This window comes from Kogia breviceps, chromosome 3 (assembly GCF_026419965.1).
Source record: "Kogia breviceps isolate mKogBre1 chromosome 3, mKogBre1 haplotype 1, whole genome shotgun sequence".
In the NCBI taxonomy this organism is placed as follows: Eukaryota; Metazoa; Chordata; class Mammalia; order Artiodactyla; family Physeteridae; genus Kogia; species Kogia breviceps.
The window spans coordinates 93,854,734-93,877,671 of NC_081312.1; the positions used below are offsets into that span (position 1 = coordinate 93,854,734).

A 22,938-nucleotide genomic window follows, 5' to 3' on the forward strand; every position below is an offset into this window, starting at 1 on the left:
AATTCTAGATCCAGTGAAAATACTCTTCAGGAATGAAAGCGAAATACATTCTTAGGTAAGGGGAACTAAGATCAACCACTAAAAAAACTAAAGATAAAACAGAATACTAAAAGAGAGCAAGGGGTGTGGGGTGTGGGGTGGAGAAAACAACAAAAAAACCAAACCACAGATATCAATCAGAAAACAATAAAACAGCAGATCAAAATCTAACCATATCAATAATTACATTAAATGTAAAGGGTCTAAAACAGCTCTTATAAGATGGAAATGGTTAGATTTTAAAAAACAAATTAAACCTAGGAACTAACTATATGCTGTCTACAAGAAAACCACTTTAAATAGAATATATACAGGTAAAAAGAATGGGAAAAGATACCTGATGAAACCACTAATCATAAGCTATCTTAATATCAGACAAAGCAGACTTTAGAACAAGGAGAATTAGCATGGCATTAATTTAATAAAAATTAAATCACCAAGAAGTCATAACAACTGTAAATCTGTATGTATCTAAGAGCAAAGCTTCAAAATATATGCAGGAAAAATTGATAGGGCTTCCCTGGTGGCACAGTGGTTAAGAATCCGCCTGCCAATGCCGGGGACACGGGTTTGAGCCCTGGTGCGGGAAGATCCCACATGCCACAGAGCAACTAAGCCTGTGCGCCACAACTACTGAGCCTGCGAGCCACAACTACTGAAGTCCACGGTGCCTAGAGCCTGTGCTCTGCAACGAGAAGCCACAGCAATGAGAAGCCCTTGGCGTACTGCAACGAAGAGTAGCCCTGGCTCGCCACAACCAAAAGAAAGCCTGCGCACAGCAACAAAGACCCAGCTCAGACGTAAATAAATAAATAAATATATAAACTCATTTTTTTAAAAAAAAGACCTTATAAAAAATTGATAGATCTGAAAGCAAAGCAGATAAATCAACAATTATACTTAGAGACCTTTTTTCTAAGTAATAAATAGAATAAATATATAGAAAATCAGCAAGGATATTAAAAACCAGAACAACACTATCAAAAAACTTTCCTTCATTGGGACTTCCCTGGTGGCCCAGTGGTTAAGAATCCGCCTGACAATGCAAGGGACATCGGTTTGAGCCCTGGTCTGAGAAGATCCCACAGGCCGCAGAGCAACTAAGTCCTTGTGCCACCACTGCTGAACCTGAGCTCTAGAGACTGTGAGCTACAACTACTGAGCCTGCGTGCTGCAACTACTGAAGCCCATGCACCTAGAGCCCCTGCTCCACAACAAGAGAAGCTATCACAATGAGAAGCCCGCACACTGCAATAAAGAGTAGCCCCACTCGCCACTACTAGAGAAAGCCCATGCACAGCAATGAAGACCCAATAAAGCCAAAAGTAAACAAACAAAAAAGACACCTGTAATTAATCCATAGGTCAAAGAAGACATCTCAAAGGAAATAAGAAATATTTATAAAATAAAAACCAAACTAAAACATACCAAAAAAATTTTTTTTAAATACCAAAATTTGTGGGATGCAGCTAACACAATGCTTAGACGAAAATTTACAGCACAAAAATGTTTTGTTAGAAAAAAAAGTCTCAAATGAATATTTAAAATTTTTACCCTAACAAACTAGAGATAAAACAAACTAAACCCAAAGCAAGCAGAAACATGGAAATAACAGACAATAAGTCAATGAAACTGACAACAGAAAATAGAGTAAAACAATGAAAACAAAAAGTGGTTCTTTGAAAGTATCAATAAAACTGATATACCTTAGCCACACTGACCAAAAAACAAAAACCACAAATTACCCTAATGAAAGAAGGGATTCACCACAGACCCCCCCACCAACAGACATTTAAAAAAATAAGATAGTAGTATCACTGACTCTATGTCCATAAGTTTGACAATTTAAATAAAATGAAGACAAATATTGTATGATCTCACTTATACATGGAACCTAAAAAAACAAAAAAACAAACAAACTCACAGAAACAGATGACTTGTGATTACCAGAGGTAGAGGGGTGAGGGGAGGGAGAACTGGAGGAAGGTGGTCAAAAGGTACAAACTTCCAGTTATAAGATAAATAAGTACTACGGATGTAATGTACAACATGGTGACTACAGCTAACACTGTTGTATGATATACAGGAAAGCTGTTAAGAGAGTAAATACTAAGTTATCGTGAGGAAAAGCATTTTTTTTCTTTCTTTTTATTCTATCTATACAAGAAGATGGATGTTAGCTTAATCTAGTGTGGTAATCATTTCACAATATATGTAAATCAAACCATCATGCTATCCACTCTAAACTTATAGATATGTATATCAATTATTTCCCAGTGAAACTGGAAAAAAAAAAAATAAATAAAATGGACCAATTCCCCGAAAGACACAAACTACTAAAACTCACTCAAGAAACTGACATGTATTTTAAAAAATTAAACTTAATTAAAAAGCATCTGACAAAGAAAACTTCAGACTGAGATGGTTTTGCTAGACAATTCTATCAAACATTTGAAGTGGGGATAATCAGTTCTATACAATCTATTCCCCCAAACAAAAGAGGTGTAAACACTTACAACTTATTTTTAAGGTCAGTATTATCCTGACACCAAAGAAGACAAGGACAGTACAAGGAAAAAAACCCCATAGACCAATATTCTTCATGAACATAGATATAAAAATCATCAACAAATATTAGAAAATTGAACCCAACAACACATAAAAAAGATAATATACCATGACAGGGACTTCCCTGGTGGCACAGTGGTGAAGACTCTGCACTCCCAACGCAGGGGACCTGGTTTCAATTCCTGGTCAGGGAACTAGATCCCACATGCATGCTGCAACTAAGAGTTCACATACTGAAACTAAGGAGCCCATAAGTTGCAACTAAGAAGCCCACCTGCCACAACAAAGACCCAGAACAACCAAAAAAAAAAAAAATATATATATATATATATAAATAAAATACACCATGACAAAGTAGAGTTTGTCCTTGGAATATAAGACTGGCTTAACATTTAAAAAGTCAATCAATGTAATTCAATGTAATACTAACCAATTGAAGAAAAAACCAAACGGTCATACAAATAGATGCAGAAAAGACATCTGACAAATTCAGTGAACATTTAGGATAAGCGTCTTCGAGAAATGAGGCATGGAAGATGTCTACTCTCACTACTCCTATTCAACACTGTACTTGAATTCCTTGCCATTACAAAAAGTCAAGAAAAAGAAATAAAAGGCATACAGATTGGAAAGGAAGTAATAAAACTGTCTCTATTGTCTACCCAGAAAATTCCAAGGAATTTACAAACAATAAACAAGAACCAAACAAACAAAAACCTCCTAGAACTAAGTGAGTTTAGCAAGAATGCAGAATACAAGGTCAATATACAAAAATAAATAATTTCTGTATCTATTAACAATGAACAATTTTTTAAAATTTACAGATAGTAGTATTAACATGCTTACTATGAGCCTGTCACTGTTCTAAGTACTTCACAAATACCAACTCTTTTAATCCTCAAACAAACAAAAAACAACAAACCTCTATGATGTAGGTATTCTCTGAGGCCCTGGAGTCTGGCTCCCAGGTCCAAGCTCTTAACTACTACTATATTATTGGTCATAATGAGAGGGACTTTTAAAAATACAGCTCAAGCTGGGCTTCCATGGTGGCGCAGTGGTTGAGAGTCCGCCTGCTGATGCAGGGGATACAGGTTCGTGCCCCGGTCCAGGAAGATCCCACATGCCGCGAAGCGGCTGGGCCCGTGAGCCATGGCCTCTGAGCCTGTGTGTCCAGAGCCTGTGCTCCGCAACAGGAGAGGCCACAACAGTGAGATGCCCGCGTACAGCAAAAAAAAAAAAAAAAAAAAAAAATACAGCTCAAGGGTGAGTGCCAGCCACCTGTAATTCTGAAAAAGTTCCACAGGGGATTCTGACACACACCAAAGGGTGAGAACAACTGGTTTGTGATATAACTTATGATTCAATAATAACTTGTAATTCTTCGAATATAAAGATGAAGTTACTATCATGAGAGACTGTATCTGCAGTTCCTCTTCCTGTTTCACAGAATACTCTTTTCCCAACTCTTTTCCAGGATAACTTGAAAGTCTATTCATCCTTCAGTTTTAGGCAAATCTGTTAGTTCCCCAGGCAACATTCCCTGACTTCTAAGTTTGTGTTAAGTGATCTGCTTACCTGTTCTATTTTTTCTGCTTGGCATTTATGATAGTCCTATAATTCTCTGTTAGTCTTGTCAGTATCCAAGACCTGGCTAAACTCCACCGAGTGCAGGGACCATGTTTGTCTTGTTCACTGTGTATTGTTAATATCTAACACAATTCCTGGCATCCAGGAGACACATAATAAATATGTATTAAGTGAATGGACTTTGTGGTTTTATAAGTAATGAATGAAAGCATAGATCCATTTATAACCAAAAATATGTATTTATGCTTCTGGCCTTATGAAGTTCTGTAGTAATTAACTTTGCTAACAATTTATATATTATACTGATTAAGAAAATGCTTACCTGGAAGTTTAAGCTTTCTACAGCAAGAATTACAGTGATGTTTTGCTCTGAAGTTTTTTATTGCATCTTCTCCTAGATTTGCTGGGCCAAAAACCATATCACAGGATCTGTGGAATTGGTAGTTAAAAGAAAAAGTCAGTTAATGCAAATAGAAATGTAGAATTTGAAATTACAAAAATGTCTTAATGAAATTATTAAAACTTATTACCTCTTTTCTTCTGCCTTTATCACAGATGGGTCAGTCAAATTTTCACCCACACCTTTATATGTATATATTAAAAAGACAATTTATATTATATAATTGATATAAATACATAAGTATAATAAAAAGTCACAAGAGATTCTATAGCATCATCAACCATTACACGATGTTAAATTATTCAAAAGAGGATAGTTTTTCACTCTTGATATTTCATAATTTGACTTATGACCTCAACATTGCACTAGGAACAAACACAGTTCCTACGACATGAACAACAGTTAAACGTCAGAATAGGCAAGTAGGCATGTAATCTCCTGGTGACACCAGTTTCTGATGCAACAAGGCCAAGCTGGAAGTAAATATCTCCTTATTTACAATCTACCCTTGTTTCACCTTAGTTAGCAAAGAACAATTAGGTACATGAACGCATGATCTATAGGTCATTTTAAAAGTCTTTTGGATTTTTAAAAATCACAGTACATTTTCTTGCAAAAGATTCAGATTACATAAAGAGTAATTCAGCTGTCTTGAACAGAGACCTAAGACATTTGGCTCCAGTCAAGCTGTCTAAACTAGTCTCCAGCCATTCAAACCCTCCAAGGGGACAGTAGAGAAGAGCCATCCCCAAATTCCTGAACCAAAGAAGTATAAACAAGCAAAATGGTTGTTTTAATCCACTATTAGGTAGATGAGTTCACAGTAATAGATAACAGAAACACCAGGAACAATACAGATAGTTGTTATTGTTTTAAAGAAATGGTCTTTATACTTTTTTTGTGTGTGTGTGGTACGCGGGCCTCTCACTGTTGTGGCCTCTCCTGTTGAGGAGCACAGGCTCCGGATGCACAGGCTCCGCAGCCATGGCTCACGGGCCCAGCTGCTCCGCAGCATGTGGGATCTTCCCGGACTGGGACACGAACCCGTGTCCCCTGCATTGGCAGGTGGATTCTCAACCACTGCGCCACCAGGGAAGCCCGGTCTTTATACTTTTAAAGAAATTAAGGCTACTGATCTATGACTGGAATAGGGGATTTCACATGTTTTTGCTTATTAAAACATCTGTATTACCTAAATAACAATTAAGATAGCATCCTACTGTTCAGGGCCCTGATGACTATATACTATGGCTGTTATTGACTTGCTTTTTTAACAGTTTCTGCTGACCTAAGATTTTACCTACCCATAAATTAGCAGATTTCTGTATATTGCTCATAACACATGAATAGATGAGAACCTAATGCATAATTCCCTTTTAGCAATATTTTAATAAATTTACCTTGTAAATCAAGTACCAGTAACTCCCCTCTTGTATATTCGTAAGTCCAATGGCTAAAGGCTAGCATGATCTCTTCCAGTGTATTTGTTGGAATAATCTCATCACCATTATTGTTGTTGTATTTTCTAAATTCTCCAGTCATACATTCTTCCACAGCAAACCACTGTCCTGCTGAATGGCAATACAGCAGGAAAACTTCAAGGAACCTTATGAAGAACAGTTATAGATATTACTAGTAGTTTTCTTTATTTTTATGATAAACAACCGAATGACAATGTTTATTGATTTAATCTTAACCAATACACAATCTATGCCATATATAATTCTTTCAGCTCTGCAACCAGCTACACTTATTCACTTTTTTTTTTTTTTTTTTTTTTGGTACACGGGCCTCTCACTGTTGTGGCCTCTCCCGTTGCAGAGCACAGGCTCCGGACGTGCAGGCTCAGCAGCCATGGCTCATGGGCCCAGCCGCTCCGCGGCATGTGGGATCCTCCCGGACCGGGGCACAAACCCGTGTCCCCTGCATCGGCAGGAGGACTCTCAACCACTGTGCCACCAGGTAAGCCCTATTCATATTTTTTAACTCAAGTTCAGTGCCCTCAGAAAGGTTCCTGCTCAATTTAGTCATTTTATCCTATACTAGTAGTTTTCTTAATAAAATTCTAATCCATCTTTAAAATGGGTAAATAATGAAATATTCAGCATCAATAATGAAGGTCAAAAGAGAATGCTATACACATAACACTAAAAGATCTCAAAAATTTTTAAAGATTTACCTTGGAGAATATGGTATGGATTTGGGTTTCATTTGGTTGAAGGCAAATGTGAGCTTTTGTGCTGCTCTCTGTTGTTGAATTTCCTACGGAACAGAAAAAAGAAACCCTCGTTCAACACTGAAATTAAGATTATTTGATTTATCATACTTTAGAAGTGAAAACATTAAGCTCAAATAATGCTTCACTGTATGCATTCACTAGCACTTACTCTAAGACAAAGATGCAGAACTGTATCTTCTTTATAAATACTTGACCATGTATTAACCACCTCAGGAAGAAAAGACTTGATAATATAAAGATGTCCTGATTTGAGGATATCATGTTCTGACCAAGTACACTGTACTTTGACAGCTCTTCGTAAACCTCCTCCCATCTCCTCTTTACTTAAAAACTCTATTTTGGCACAGAGGCCTAGCTGTGACCATGAAGACATGCTGTTATTCAGTATGTTGGGAGAACTCTCTTCCAAGCGATACACTGTGACAGGCTCACCTGCAACATGAATAGACATATTTTAAGGTCAAAGTATGACTCTGAAAATCACAAGGTAGAAATTAGCAGGTATCATTGGTTAAGATTAAGTGAGGAATAGAAGATGAGATGGACTAAGCTGTAGTTTTATAAAAGAAGTTTAAGGGCAAGAAATACTCAGAAACCAAGGATCTAGTATCTCTAAATTCATCTGTATTTGGTAATAATAAACATTTTTGAAATCGTGAAAATTTTCAAGAAAAACCTTTTAGAAAGCAATTAGACTTCTAAACACTTCTAAGATAAACTTTTTAACAGGAGGTTAGATCTGTTCCACAAACCCTATAATATAAATTAATCAACGCTTTCATTGCTAAACTACGGATCAAGAGCTCTTCTGAATTAAAACACACCACTGCTTCCGATATGCCAGAAATAGAGAAAATCAATACTTCTGATGCTTCCTTCAGTTTAAACATACCTGAATATTGTAGTAATCAGGCTGATTAAAATTTATATGAAATTAACAATTCTTAATGTGATCCTTCCTCTTTCTGTCACCACCCATGTTCTATATTACAGTTAAAACCACATGTTAATTAAGGGTTTATTTTCCCTCTTATTTCTTTACTTTTTGAATTTACCTCTTGGCGGCACAGGTGTAAAGGGAATACTCTGGGATAATCTCATCAAGTTATTTCTTTCCACAGCTGCATAAAAATGAGAGAGAAAAAATGAAATCCCCAAAAGCTCAAAGAACTACTAAATTTTGTTTTTAATATTTACTATTACTAACCTGAGTAATAGTAATTTGTATCCATAACTGGTTTAAATGGAGAAGCAAGACCTAAAACGGTAAATAAACAAATGAGACCCTTTTAAAAGTATTAATGCAGCATAAATTTTTGTTCAAGCATTCTCATTTAATCACCCCAAGTTTCCTTCATGTAAGTTCTGTTCACAAAAACAGAAAAAAAAAAAAAAAAACAAGTAATAAATTATGTCCATCATGTGCTTTATTACCCTATTTCATTATGCCAGATTAGTGGTAACTGTGTAGTATGACACCTGGAAGGGAAAAAGCACATGATGGTTCACAGTCTCCTGTTATAAACTGCATTCTTCCCTTATTCCCTACTCAAAAAGAAAAGTGTCAGACCTTTGGGGTGTGGAGCTGTAGCCCTGTAACCATTTTAATGGGTTGACCATGAGAAGATATAAAATAACAAAAAAGCCCCTCTTCCACCTCTAAGTATATCTGAGGACTTTACTTTTTTTTAAATTTTATTTTTTTATTGAAGTATAGTTGATTTACAATGTTGTGTTAGTTTCTGTGAGGACTTCACTTTTTTTTTTTTTTTGGCCACACCATGTGGCTTGCAGGATCTCAGTTCCCCAAACAGGGATTGAACCTGGGGCCATGGCAGTGAAAGCCCAGAATCCTAACCACTAAGCAACCAGGGAACTCCTGAGGACTTCACTTTTTAACTGCAGTGAGAAAGATGGAGAATAAATTGAACCTGCTGTGTTAAGTTTCTAGAATATAAATGAAAAAGAACCTATCGTCTTGCAGAAGAAGAAAGCTAGTTAACAGTTATATCATTGCGTGAGAGGTATAAAATATAGTGTGTGTGTGTGTGTGTGTGTGTGTGTGTATGTGTGTGTACGTGCATGTGTGTTCTCACACATGCACACAATACAGGACTGTAGAGGAGGGGTACCAAATGTCTCCTGGTTGAAGAAAGGTTGAAGGATATCTCAGAGGAAGAAGGCTTTGTGTGTGCAAGGTCAAGGGGGTCAAGAATACCCCCTGCTCAGGTTTCACCTAGCCGACTGAAAGAGTACCATTCACTAACACAGGGAATATAAGGGAAGAAGCAGTCTGGGTAGCAAGGATGAAGGGGAGTGGGGAGACTTTTGTAAAACGATCATCATTCACACGGTGAGTTCTTGGATTTGTGAAACACTTATAATGAAGAGAAACAAGCTGAGGGGAGAACTTTCTACTACCTTGGCTTTTTCAAGTATGAAGTCTAAAATTTCTTAATTAGGACAATGTAGTATTTGCTAACGTAGATCATATACAATCCTCAGTTTTTCATGTTAAATCTACCACACAGACTCACCATTTAACGTTCCTTCTTCAGATGGCCTAAAGAAACAACAAAAAATAAAAGTTACAATTTTAGTAACTTAAAATTAGTTTTGGCTACCACAAAATTTTTTATTTTATGAAGTTACTGTTATTTAATATAACATTATTAAAGGAACTCTGAGATTCAGATTCACTTTTGTTTGAATATTTGCCACTTCCCTTAAGCTTGTACCAAATTCATACATGGATATGTATAAATCCATATGCATATACTTTATCAACAACTTTTACCTCCAATTTATGCCTACATAAATATTATTAGTAGTTTGATGCCAAACTGAAGGTTCAGTACTAATATAGTAAAATATTCCATGACTCCTCTACTTGTGGAGATTCATTCCAGTACTTTAATAATGCCTCAAAATGACTTTGCAGGATTCTAAAAATACTTCAACAGAATTGATGGGCAAATAACAGAGAGAACAGCAATTATATATCATTTTGCAAAATTCAATTGCTAATGTTGAAAAAAATTTTTTTCCAAGAATATATTTATTTATAACAACATATACTGGTACCAAGTGTAGGTTCTATTTTTTTTTTTTTTTTTTTTTTTTTTTTTTTCTGTAGTACGCGGGCCTCTCACTGTTGTGGCCTCTCCCGTTGCGGAGCACAGGCTCCGGACGCGCAGGCTCAGCGGCCATGGCTCACGGGCCCAGCCGCTCAGCGGCATGTGGGATCTTCCCGGACGGGGGCACGAACCCATGTCCCCTGCATCGGCAGGCGGATTCTCAACCACTGCGCCACCAGGGAAGCCCTGTAGGTTCTATTAATCCCAAAGATTCCAGTGCAAATTAGAGACAAGTGTAGTGGAAAGGAAAGGGGAATGGGAATCAAGAAAAATAGATCAGAAGCTTAGCTCTCCCATTATATAGTTATGTGGCCTTGCTCAGGACTAAAAGAACTAGATCCAGAAAGGACCACTTGAGTAGGAGACCTTGGTAATCTCTTTCTAGCTCTTACACTCTATCTGATTTGGATATTTCCTGTTGGCTTTCACCTTAGTAACATAAATATTTCCTATAGGAAATACTTTGACCCTAGCCTCAGCCCTTTGTCTACGGCTGATAAACCACTCTTAGCACCCAAAGAGTACTGACCAACTCCACCTTTCTGGGTACTTCTATGGGTCAGCATTCTGTAACTCAATGTTCTCTTGTTAGCTGAATTAACTTCAACTTTAAGTACTGATTCTGCATTTAAATCCTACAGTTCTACTTATAAAAGACATTATTCTCTGAAGAGGTCTGATTATAAATAGGTCTTCCAAGTGCCATTCAGGGCCAGGATTCCTACACAATTTGAACAACTGCATACACACATAGCACCTGGTTTATTTTCTTCTCTATATATTCACATCTATTTCTGATACAGAGAAGGAAATAGGGAAAATACTGTATACTATATAATAATTTCCCTCAAATTGGCTTCCCTTCTCAAGCAGTTCACATTGGAGAGTAACTTTACCATGCTTCTAGTATCAAATGGGTGTTAAAAGAAGATTACTCTTTTTTAATGTCCTTTGGAATCCTAAAATACTAATTTCGAGGCCGGAAAACAGATTATCTTTGATTCTTCTTTATCTTTATGTTTAATCTGTACTGAAAATTTTCACTTTCTGGGAATGACTACTTGTAAGATTGCCTTTTGTTTCTACTTTTGGTTCTGGATTACCACATCAGCTTTCTCGTGGATCTTCCTGTATGCAGGCTTTCTAATGTACACTGTGTATTACTGCTCTAATTATCAAAGTGCTTTCCAAAAGCAGAAGAAAGGCTTGTTGATTAGAACGATGGGCAGAGAAATTATTAGCTAAAGTGTCAAACTAAGTTGTTGAACAAGTTTATTCAAAAGCAAGTTGGAAACAGGACTAAATAATAAAATCATAATTGTATCATTATAATGAAAATTTTAGTTGAGTTGTGGTTATAATGACTAATATAACTATATAAAATCATAAATTTAAATATATACATTAACTTATAATAAATGATTCCCCAATCTCTTCTATGTAAAGACAGGAGATCACAAAATAAATAATCAGCAATAATTTCAAGAAGTGTTAAAAAGATGATGCCAAGAGCAGGAAAAAAACAACATTCAATACCTATGATACTTTTCACACTAACGATGAGAAAAGGCTTACTTACATTTCTCTATTTGATGGTCTATCTTGTAGCCAATCCTTTAGTCAGAAACAAACACAAACAAAAAGTTAAAGAAAAAAGTCTCTAGATAAAGCCTAACTGTTTACCTCTGTTTTGTATCCTACATGTTTGATGAATGAAGGGTTGAAAAGTTAATATGAATTTGTTTTATACAACTGAACTAATAAAATAAAAAACTGGTATAAAAGCTACCATAAGGCCATTCCACAAGGTAGAATAAAGAATTTCATGAGTGTTATTTCCTACAGCATAACTGTAATTGTCTGCTGACAATTTTATTTTCTTAAAATACATATTTGTTTCTATGACTCTAGAAAACAAATATGTGCCTGTTGCCAAAACACATCAAAGTATAAAGAGAAAAATTAAAATCATGCAAACTGTGACAAAGAAATCACTAATAACAGGCATATTTCATTGAAGCCCTTTTGTGTATGTGGTGGGCTTTATTCTGCAGTTTTATAATTATATTTCTAGGTATGGATTTATTTTTACCTCCCCACTTTGGAACTATGCTTCCTGAATTTGAATCTTCAAATATTTCATCAATTTGGAAAATTCTAAGTCATTTATAATCTCTTCAAATTGTCTACTCTCTCAAAGGCAATTCAGAGGTATTTTTCCATCTCTTTACATTTAACACATTTCCCACCTAATTATAATTCTGTTACATTGTGGTCCAATTTAGCAAAATTCTCCATTCAGCTGTGCCCAATCTGTTATTTTAACCCCCACCGACATTTTTTTAAATTAATTTATTTTATTTTATTTTTGGCTGCTTTGGGTCTTTGTTGCTGCGCGCAGGCTTTTATCTAGTTGTGGCAAGCAGGGGCTACTCTTCATTGCGGTGCGCAGGCTTCTCATTGCGGTGGCTTCTCTTGTTGAGGAGCACGGGCTCTAGGCACGCAGGCTCAGTAGTTGTGGCTCGTGGGCTCTAGAGCGCAGGCTCAGTAGCTGTGGCACATGGGCTTAATTGCTCCGTGTCATGTGGGATCTTCCCAGACCAGGGCTCGAACCCACGTCCCCTGCATTGGCAAGCAAATTCTTAACCACTGTGCCACCAGGGAAGCCCCCAACTGAGATTTTAAATTTTTCCCAAATTTCCCAGTATTTTTGAGTAGTATCTTTTCTTTTTTAGAAATATTTATAATACTTTTTTTTTTTTTGCAGTACGCGGGCCTCTCACTGTTGTGGCCTCTCCTGTTGCGGAGCACAGGCTCTGGACGCACAGGCACCCAGCCACTCCGTGGCATGTGGGATCCTCCTGGATCGGGGCACAAACCCGTGTCCCCTGCGTTGGCAGGCGGACTCAACCACTGCGCCACCAGGGAAGCCCTATAATACTTTTTAATGACTTTAATCAGACTTATTTTATAATCTGTAACCAATAATTCTACTATCTCAAGTTATCAGAGGTCTAATACTGTTTGTATAAGCTGGCTCCCACAAGTTTTGTAATTTGGCATTGTAAGGTCATCTTCAATGGAACCTTATCTGTAGCAAAACTGTGCAGCTTAGGTTCAGGATGAGTCCTTCCAGAAAGGAGGATTTGTTACTGTGAAACTCTGCACTCACTAAACCCCCTTCCCATTGAAATAATTTTTTTAATAAAATGATTTTTAATAATACAATCTATCTCCTTACAGCACAATGTAAGTTAATATGGTTAATATGTTCTTTTTTTCTTCAGGCTTCTAAAATGTTTTAATAAGAACGGGCATCTGGGAGACTTCCCTGGTGGTCCAGAGGTTAAGAATGCACCTTGCAATGTAGGGGATGTGGATTTGATCCCTGGTCAGGGAACTAAGATCCCACATGCCACAGGGCAACTAAGCCCGAGCACCGCAACTACTGAGCCTGCATGCTGCAATGAAATATCCCGCATGCTGCAATGAAGATCCCGTGTGCCGCAACTAAGACCCAATGCAGCCAAATAAATACATAAATATTTTAAAAAAAGAATAGGCATCTGGGACAACCGGCAGGCGAGTGAGCAGGGCAAACTGGGATCACTGGGAGGCCGGGATGCCTTGCTGGACCTGATCCTCCTGGTGAGCATTTCTCCACTCAGGGTCACAGACTGCAGACTGGGCAATACTTTTCTCAAATGTTCCTGGGCAAGGTACGACTGCCGGGGAGGGGATGGATTCCTCACTCCCCACGCTAGGCCGGTTCTGGGCACTGGAATTCACTTCCAAGGTTCACTGCTGGCTGGCCTCAGCTGGTGCGAGCGTCGAAAAATTTTTCCCATCATCTTCAGTAAACATCACAACCTTTGTGCATGTGTGAAGAAAGTTTCCTCTCCCCCAACCCCCTTGCTGCGGCCACAACAAAGGAACATGCATAAATGAGATGAATAAAAATACAGTAATATTTTTTAAAAAAAAGAATGGGCATCTGTTGGACTTAGAAGATCCTCTTGTTTCCTTTCTGCATAAGATGATGGAAATGAGTGAAACAATAGCAGCAGCAGGTCAAAGGCTTCTAACAGGATAAGATTTAAAAATAAAAAAACTGGTGTACAAATACGTTGACTGGAATATCCAAGGGGTTTCCCTTTCAGTTTATCACGGAGATGAATCCACATCCCATTTGCACACTGAACCACTTACAGTGCCCAGTTCTATGCACAACCTGGGATTTCTCCCCTGCCTGCTCTGGCAGCTTCCTGGAATCTTCTCCATCACCTTTGCTTGCCCCACCTGGGGCTGATAACACCTGGTTGAATGACCTCTTTGTCTTCTGAAGAACCTCCAGGCTCTCATGGTTGCCTTGATTGACAGCGTGGGAGCAAGCAAGAGGGTGTGAGTACATGTGTAGCATTCAGTCCAGGGGGATGGGGCCAAGTTAATATGTTCTTGATGATCCAGGATCATAATTATGAGCACTAATTTCTATACTTGACTAGAAAGGAGCAATTGTTTTTGCTTTCTCCCAAGCTATTTGTCTTGGTTGCCAAAGTCTGCTTTTAAAGAGTGTTTGTAAAATCAAATATTACTCCAGTTGGCTGGCAATAATTTTATATCATTAGCTTCAATTCAAACAGAGATTCCTACCTTTCTTCTGCATACATTTTTCTTTAATAATTCCTGACTATTCACTACAGGAAAAAAGTTTTCATAACTGCTACTATGCACTGAGGTCAGTTTTCTAATGTTAAAAAATTTTTGAAAGTTAGATATAATCTCAGATAAAATATCACCATCTTTTAGCTCTTCTCTAATAAATATTTTAAAATATGCATGTTTAATTGAAATGTACAAACCGGTAGTAAAGCTGCTTTGGAATCTACTTCATGAGTGTCTTCTATAGATGGCCTTCTACTGTTACTTTCCACTAAAAGAAAATTTTAAAAAATAAAAAAGTTATACAACTAAAAAAAATTTTTTAAATACCAACTAACCCAATACAAAGTGTTTCGAGGCATAATATAACTTTCCTAAGATAACTTATCCTCTCCCCAACACTGCTGAATGTAAGAGTTATACACGGGTCTCTTGACAGGATATCAAAATTATTCAATTTATTTTTGTGAAAAGGCAATATGAAATAAAAGAGTATGGAAAAAAAAAGTCTTGCTCTTCCTCTGTTCCCAAATTTCTTGTGTATCCTTCCAAAGATATTTTGTGTTTCTATATATACCCCTGAATCTTCTTTTTTTTTACCATAAATGCTAGTATAATATATATATCTTCAGGTTTTTTGTTGGTTTTTTAACTTTAAGCTTGGAGATCTTTCAATATCAGTACACAGAGGATTTCTCTATTCTACTTCAATATTATGCTGAACTTCATACATAGATATACAATAATTTATTTAACCAAACTCCTATTGATGGACATTTGACCTGATTTCAATCTCTTGCTGTAACAATATTGCAATTAATAATCTTATATAAACATAATTTTACAGTAATGGAAAAAATATAGTTCATCTTTCCCTCCATTTAAGATGCCACTTTTATCACATTTTGCTTGTTTATGCTAAACAAACTTTAGAATTAAGCCTATTTTCCAAAAAAAGTGAGGATGTTAAATTTTAAATTAATTTAGAATTTACAACCTCATGATACAATAAAGGAAAACCTCAGAAAGAACAGTGAAGAGAAATCTTAGAACAAAAGAATGAACGGTGAAAGCAAATCTTAGAACATTCCAAGTATAGAGGGCAAAAAGAGCAGATTGAGATATATTAGGAGACTGGGCAAAACTTTTTCAAGATGATGAAACTGAATATTTTGAAGAAATTTATTCAAAGAGCAGAGAATCCAGTATTGATCTAACCAAAATCATGACATAACTACAGTGGTGGGAAAGGGTAAAGACATCTGTGCATGCATGTGGGCTAGGGAACAGAGAGGGGTGGGGACAGCAGTGGGGAAGAGCTCAATCCTTGTCTTCTTTAGTGGGAGGTCAACAGATACTGCCTAAAACTGAAATACGAGGATATAAAATTACAGGCATCCTAACTTTAAAAATAATATCCATGTTATCCAAAAATAGTGAGTTTTATTTCTTTCCTCCTAACCCTTCTACCATTTATTTTTCTTCCTTTTCTTCTTTGGCTAAAATGTTAAATAGAATCCTTGTCTTGTCCTCCTTCTGGGGTGTTCAATATTTCAGTATGAAGGATGGTATCTGTGGTAAGTTTCTGTTAGATACTCTTATTCAGATTAAGGACAGTCCATTCTATACTTACTTTGCTAGGAGTTTTAATCATGAATGCATGTTGAATTTCATCAAATTCAGCCTTTTCTGCAGCTATTAAGATAATCATATGATTTTCTTCTTTAATTTGTTACTATCATGCCTTATATTTTTGAATGTTAAACTAATTTGCACTCCAGGAATAAACCCAACTTGAAGAGAATAAAAGGAGAAATGATGGTGAGGGGAATAAGGAAGTACTGCTTTTCTTAAGGAACCTTATAAAGATTACATGTACATAACTGAAAAGTTAGATAACAATAAATTTATACGCATATAACTATGACCCCAAAAAAGCATGATATGGAAACAACATGTATGGTATGCTACCTTTTGTGTAAAAGATGAAGAGGTAAAAAAGACTATTGTCATATATGACTACATAAGCATGAAACTCTAGAGAAAAAACAAAAATAACAGTGGTTACACATGGGGTTGGAGTGAGACTGAGACTGATTTTCAAAGTGCTTGTGTGTGTGTTTGTGTGTGTATTTTAATTTTGAACCAAATAAATGTATTAGTTATTTTTAAAGGTTAAAGCAGAAAAATAAGTTGACTAAATGACTATACAGATTAAAATACAACCGATTCATTTGTAAAAGTTAAAGTCAGCAGATTTGTAAAAAGTGAGTCTTCGCCTTTCACCTTTTAAATCTAAACAATTTGTTGAAAAATATTAGAATGTTCAGATTATGTATATTCAAGGTTAAGAACAACGATGGACCAGAATCTTCATTTTCTGACTTCTGAAACATTCACTGCTCAAGTGTGTGACATACATAAAATACATTTAAAGTTTAATGATGTCTATAAAATACCTGTAAAGCTTAAATGAGTATGTTTGTTAGCATAATTCATGAAGTCAAAATACTCACCTCGCTCTGAATGAAGAGGAATAGAAGTTTTGTGACACTCAGTAAATCCAGCATGAGAACTCACATGTTTCAGAGTGTTTTCAGAAGGAATATCATTCTGCATATTATACATATATACAATTATAAAACAATTGAACTAAATTTCAAATCACTGCTCTCAGTAGTATAAGAGCCTCTGGATCTATTTAGCTCAATATGCTTTAATCTACCTGGACTCCAAGGGGTATATTACAAATTACAGTTATTTTCTTCAATGTCAATTGCAAAAAACTGCCATCAAAACACCCTACTTGCTTATTGTTCATAAATCCATCTGAATGAATCCTTTTTCATAGCAATACAAGTTCATTTAAAAAATTGGAGGAAAAGAGGAAACTGTAGGGAAAATAATAAAACATTTATCAATCCACCTTAAAAAGAAAAAAACTACTATTTTACACTAAAATTGAAACAGCAATACTTTCTTCTTTGGAGAGTAAAGAAGTGGAGGTGAAATTTATTTTGGGGAGTTTTGGTAGCTTCCTTATTGCTTTGTATAAGCTATTTGTATAACAAAGATCTATCTGGTCGTTATTTGTCAAATTTCAATTTTTTTCAGATTTGTTTTATCTATGCTTTATATTTTCAGGTACTCATCTCTTTACATCCTTCCCTTAATATTTGTTTTAAAAGCCCTCCTGGCTTTACTGACTTAATATTTCTATTTTCTTAAGTTGTTTTATACTTTGAATTTTTATAGTTAAATCTGGAATTCATCTGAGCTTATGAAGCGATATGAAACAGACGTTTCCAAATTTCTACCCAGTTGTCCAATTTGTGTGTTTACTGACAATGCATTCCTTTTCTCATCAATTTCTAATCCAACCCTTATTAAATTTGTATTTGTAGAAGGGTTATTTTGGAGTCACCAAAATGTTTCACTAAATATTCATGTTTCAATTGTACCACCTGTATAGATATTTTAGTATCTAACAACTAATTCTCCCCCATTTTCTTCTTTTTACCTATTTGTTTTTCCAGATGAACTAACAAAATTCATTAAATTAATGCGGAAGATCTGATACCTTCACCCTGTTTCTTCTTTTCAGCTATACACAGGTCATACTACTATGTAACTTTAAAATATTTCCAAACCTCTACCACCCCTCAGAAACAATGAGATTTAAAATGTTACTACCACAGTAAGCTATTACTTTCATTAAATAAATTTAACTTAAACATCCCAAGAAAATTAAGTTTTTCTACCTTTGATGTTTCACATTCTTCACATTACAGCTGATTTATTGATATATAGCCAAGCAAAAAGTGCTAACCTTTTTCCTATTGTCACAAAACAACTCTGATTTCCTTTCTGATTTTAGTTGTTTCTTTTGGAACCAGTGCTAGCTATTTCTTGATTGTTTTACTTAAGTACTTTCCTTGATATTTACTCTTTGATGAAATGACACATCAATTTCATAGAACCATCTTTGATAGTAATTCTAGTGTAAGACTGATCAGTGGGCTTCGAGGTATTTGTAAAACTCTATACTTTAAAAGAAAAAAATTTGTATATGTGCATTTGCCTGGGGAGGTGGTCTGTAGTTTTCATTACATTTTCAAAGGGATGTGTAACCCACAAATGTTCAAGAACTCAAAACCTCTAACCGTCATGAGCTAGAGCTCATTATTCTATTATTACAGTCCTTCCTCTAAGTACTCACAGTTGTTAAATTTAAAACATAGCCACCACTTTTCTTCCCACTCACAGAAACTTGTTATTTCTTCTTGTTTTTACCAGGAAGTTATTTGCTCACTTAAAAATTTTCAGCATACTCCTGTTTTAAGTTCATTTAATAAGTTCATTGTTAAAAGGTGCAATCTGTGGGGAAACCCTAACATCTACCATTTACCATTAGGAAATATCCATTTATTATAAATGATTTCCCACCATATATCAAGTGCTTCACAACAGCAAAATGCCATCAGAGTGTCATCAAATTCCTTCAACTGCTGTTGTGACACCTTGTTAAAGATACCTTAAAAGTTCAATGAAATATAAATTAGAGAATTAACAGCCTAAGTCAGGGTAACTATAACTAAGGATTGAGAAAAGTAGAGACACTAAAAAAGTATTTAGGAAGCAAAACCAGGTAGACTTGGCTGTTGACTGGAAGGGAGAAGTAAGAGTGCAAGTTTATCCTGGTAAACTAGGATGCTGATGCTATTAACAGAGGTAGGAAATACAGGAGGAAAAGAAATATGTCTGCTGAGTGGGGAGATGATGGTGAATTTGAGGTTTTGACATGATGAGTTTGACAACTCTAAGAGTTCCAGCTAGTTAGCAGTTCTAACCTTTTACTGTGGTGTCATGTCAATTCTCTAAGTCATAATCACTCCAAAGATTTACTTTCTCCATATCCATTCCTAGGCCTCAGAATTTTCCTGGCTAAAATTCAAGTGTACAGGTTTAGAGTCAAACTTGGGGTCAAATGCCACTTAGGCACTAATGCCCCTATTACTAAGTTTTATTATTAACTGCTAAAAGGTATCAATAAATATCTCTAAAATTCTAGGATACCAAGTACCCAACTATAAAATTTAAACATTTAAAAAATTACTTTCACTAATAAAAAGTGAACAAATATACTACCCAAATTATCATGTACATCTCTCTTGAACAACTAATTATACTATAAGGAAGGACTAAAATAAGAGGCATTAGGCTCTCTTACACTGACACAAATAGAGTCTACAATTGAGCAACATAACATACTAGGTCCATATTTTTAATTAAAGGGTATTTGCATATAGGAGAGAGTGTGATAAGAAATTTTATTAAACTTAAATAATTTCAAATTATAAAAAAACTCTATTAAAAGTTACAAAGGTCCATAAAACACTTCATTTACTGTAAAATCCACTGCAGTTAAAACCTGTTCAAGAAAAATCCCATATGGAATGTAGACATATCACGTCTACATTTTAAGAATTATAAAACCAACTCTGGTAGAGCTTTGTCAGTTCTTCTTTCTACTTATTACTTTTTCTCATTCGTTTCTTCTTCCCTTGTTTTTCATCATCATGTGTCAGCTAATGCTACCTAAATGCATTCAACCTATTTATTTAGTTCTCTCCTTCTCTGTAAGCATTATAATGGAAAATTCAGATCTTTCAAAGTATGTCACAGAATTAGAATACATCATGCAAATTAGTCTTATGGTAAGTTTATCTTACCTACTTCCTCCATCTAAATGTATATGTATATTTTAAGTTAACTTTTTGACTCCCACAAGTACTAAAGAGACTTTACCTGACATTTACGCATCTTTGAATACTCCATAATCGTATTTCTTACATCATTCTGATGGTCTTATTTGAGGTAAGAAATACAAACTTAAAGGCAAATATGGAAAGAAAGGGACCTCATGGAATCACTACACCTCAATTTCCATATAGTTACCAATTAAATCCAAAGTTAACAAAATCTAGTTAATAGACATTAAATTAAATTATTCACTTTAGTACAATAGTTCAATCAAAATATATGCTATTAAAAATACAAATGTTGGGGAATTCCTGGTGGTCCAGTGGTTAGGACTCTGTGCTTTTACTACCAAGGGTGCAGGTCCAATCCCTGGTCAGGGAACTAAGATCTTGCAAGCTGAGTGGCATGCCCCCCCCCCCAAAAAAAAGTTGGTATTTATATTATAAAAAATGCACTTGAGTCTACCTTTTAGATGTAGGGTAATAAGTAACATGTCCTGACAGTAATTTCACAATTAACTATAGATCATATGAGAAATAATCATTTATAAAAGCTTATATTATATCATTATCATTTCCTTGGCTTTAGTTTTAGGAAAAACTTTATTTCTGTTGCATTTATCACTTGATCATTTCCACAACTTAAGTTCTTAAGGGATGGAGAAGCTTAGCACTTTTCCAGGTCTTCTTAATTATCTTGATGTAGCTGTTATTACCCTTAAAGCTCAAATTAGTTATTGGTAATTTATGAAAGCAACAGTTAAGAAATAAAAATTTTCAGCCAGGAAACACCTTTTTGCTAGGTGTTCTGTACACTTTAAAACTCATTTAACCAACATTTATTGAACATCTTACACTCGCATGCAATACTGTAGTTACTGGCATATTCAGCTTTTTATTGCTAGGCCACAGGGTCCTTGAGAATCAGGGTTATATTCCAATTAATTTGGGGGCCTGGGAAAGAGTTGAGCTCAATGAGTAGTCCGTGGAAACCATATAGGGAGAAGCATTTTTTAAGAGAAATGTTAAATAGGTGATTTTTTAACTTCAGTTTTAAAATGCAAGGTATTTGTATATTTTTTCATATTCCTCAACTGTTTCTTTTTTTCAAATTGTGTATAAGCTTCAAATATTTGGAACTCTCACGCTGACGATGGTTTTTGCTAACACTATTTTTCCTGAAAAATATGTTTAATTCTATTTTGAAGTAAACGCCAAAATAGCAAAATAATCGCACTGCTATAAGGATTTACTTACGGATAATATTTCTTTTATCTTGTTTGACGTTTCTTTAAACCTCTGTAAATTCATGCTATCTCGGTGTCCTTAAAAAAGAAAAAAGAAAAGATTACAGCAAAAAATACTTGTTTTTTAAAATTCTATCAAAATAATGTCATTGCCTAGTCTATTCAAACAAGTGATGTATGTTGTCTTGTAAGTAGTTTTGATGGCTCTGAAGTTTCCTGTAGCTTTCCTGATAAATACTGAAAATAGGTATCAAAAAGCTGGAGAAGATGAGTAGTTCAAGTTTACAGTAACAGGATCCTAAAAGAATCCAACATGTGATACGAAGTAAACTGCTTGAAATTTAGAAGAGGGGGAACAATCATTTTTACTCTCAATTAAAAAAGCATTATATTTATTATATATATATATATACATATTACATATAAATATAGACATCAAACATATACATATCTATATCTACATATCCATACCAGTGGCAATATATTAACAAACAGACTAAAATATGTTTTTTAAAAATAAATTGGGATAGATTTTATGTAGGAAAAGTTGCCTCTATAAACCCACAGTGAACTCAAATAGCCTAGCAGTAGAGATCAGCATGCTCAGCACCTAGATAATCCATGGGGTTGGCCCTAATGTGGAGATTTTTACATAGACATAACATTCTGTGAACCATCTCTATACATGTTCCGTGACTAGGTAAATTCCTAGGCTGGGAAGGCTCATATAAATGTTAAAGATGAAGTTAGGAAGCCACCTGAAGGAAAAATTCAAACTTGAAGAGACAGAGGGCCTTCTTCAAACCTTGGAACATTCTGGTTATGTCCACGAACAACCCAAGTTGTTTTCTAAGAATTCTTTGTTAAATACTTTTATCTTTAATAATCTAAGAGGAAGGTTGTTAGAACATTATATTCTACAAATATTTGGGGCTTAGCTAGCTCTACAAAGCATTCCCTCTTCACCTTTTCCTTCCACGTGGCATAATGTCAACATTTAAATAACAAAATCATCATCATTAAAAACAAAACAAATAAAACCTTAAACATACAAACGACAATATTAGTTCCTTCTTTTTGCCTTCATTGCCAAGCTTTTAAGAGTCTCCCCACCAGTCACTCTACATTCACTCCTCCCATTTGTACTTTATTTCACTATAATCAGGCTTCTTCCTCTATCACTTCCTTCACTGAAACAGTTTTCACCAAGGTTATTAACATGTTATCATTGCCAAAATAAATATATTTTCAGTCCTTATTTTATTTGAGGTGAGGTATAAGAATGAATCATTCC

At 35.4% G+C, this 22,938-nt stretch overlaps 1 protein-coding gene across 2 annotated transcripts in view; it reads right to left on the reverse strand.

Moving 5' to 3' along the window:
* Positions 1-22,938, reverse strand: part of TRPM7 (transient receptor potential cation channel subfamily M member 7) — a 120,703-nt gene that overhangs the window by 5,856 nt on the left and 91,909 nt on the right. For both annotated transcript variants that reach the window (XM_059057877.2, XM_067029236.1), the window contains 12 exons: positions 21,655-21,722; positions 17,152-17,248; positions 14,836-14,906; positions 11,553-11,587; positions 9,374-9,399; positions 8,044-8,094; positions 7,892-7,957; positions 6,985-7,268; positions 6,777-6,859; positions 5,998-6,203; positions 4,728-4,779; positions 4,520-4,626 (listed from right to left, as the gene is read on the reverse strand). In XM_059057877.2, coding sequence (XP_058913860.1) covers positions 4,520-4,626; positions 4,728-4,779; positions 5,998-6,203; positions 6,777-6,859; positions 6,985-7,268; positions 7,892-7,957; positions 8,044-8,094; positions 9,374-9,399; positions 11,553-11,587; positions 14,836-14,906; positions 17,152-17,248; positions 21,655-21,722 — 1,146 coding nt within the window. The remainder of the gene's footprint in view (positions 1-4,519; positions 4,627-4,727; positions 4,780-5,997; positions 6,204-6,776; positions 6,860-6,984; positions 7,269-7,891; positions 7,958-8,043; positions 8,095-9,373; positions 9,400-11,552; positions 11,588-14,835; positions 14,907-17,151; positions 17,249-21,654; positions 21,723-22,938) is intronic.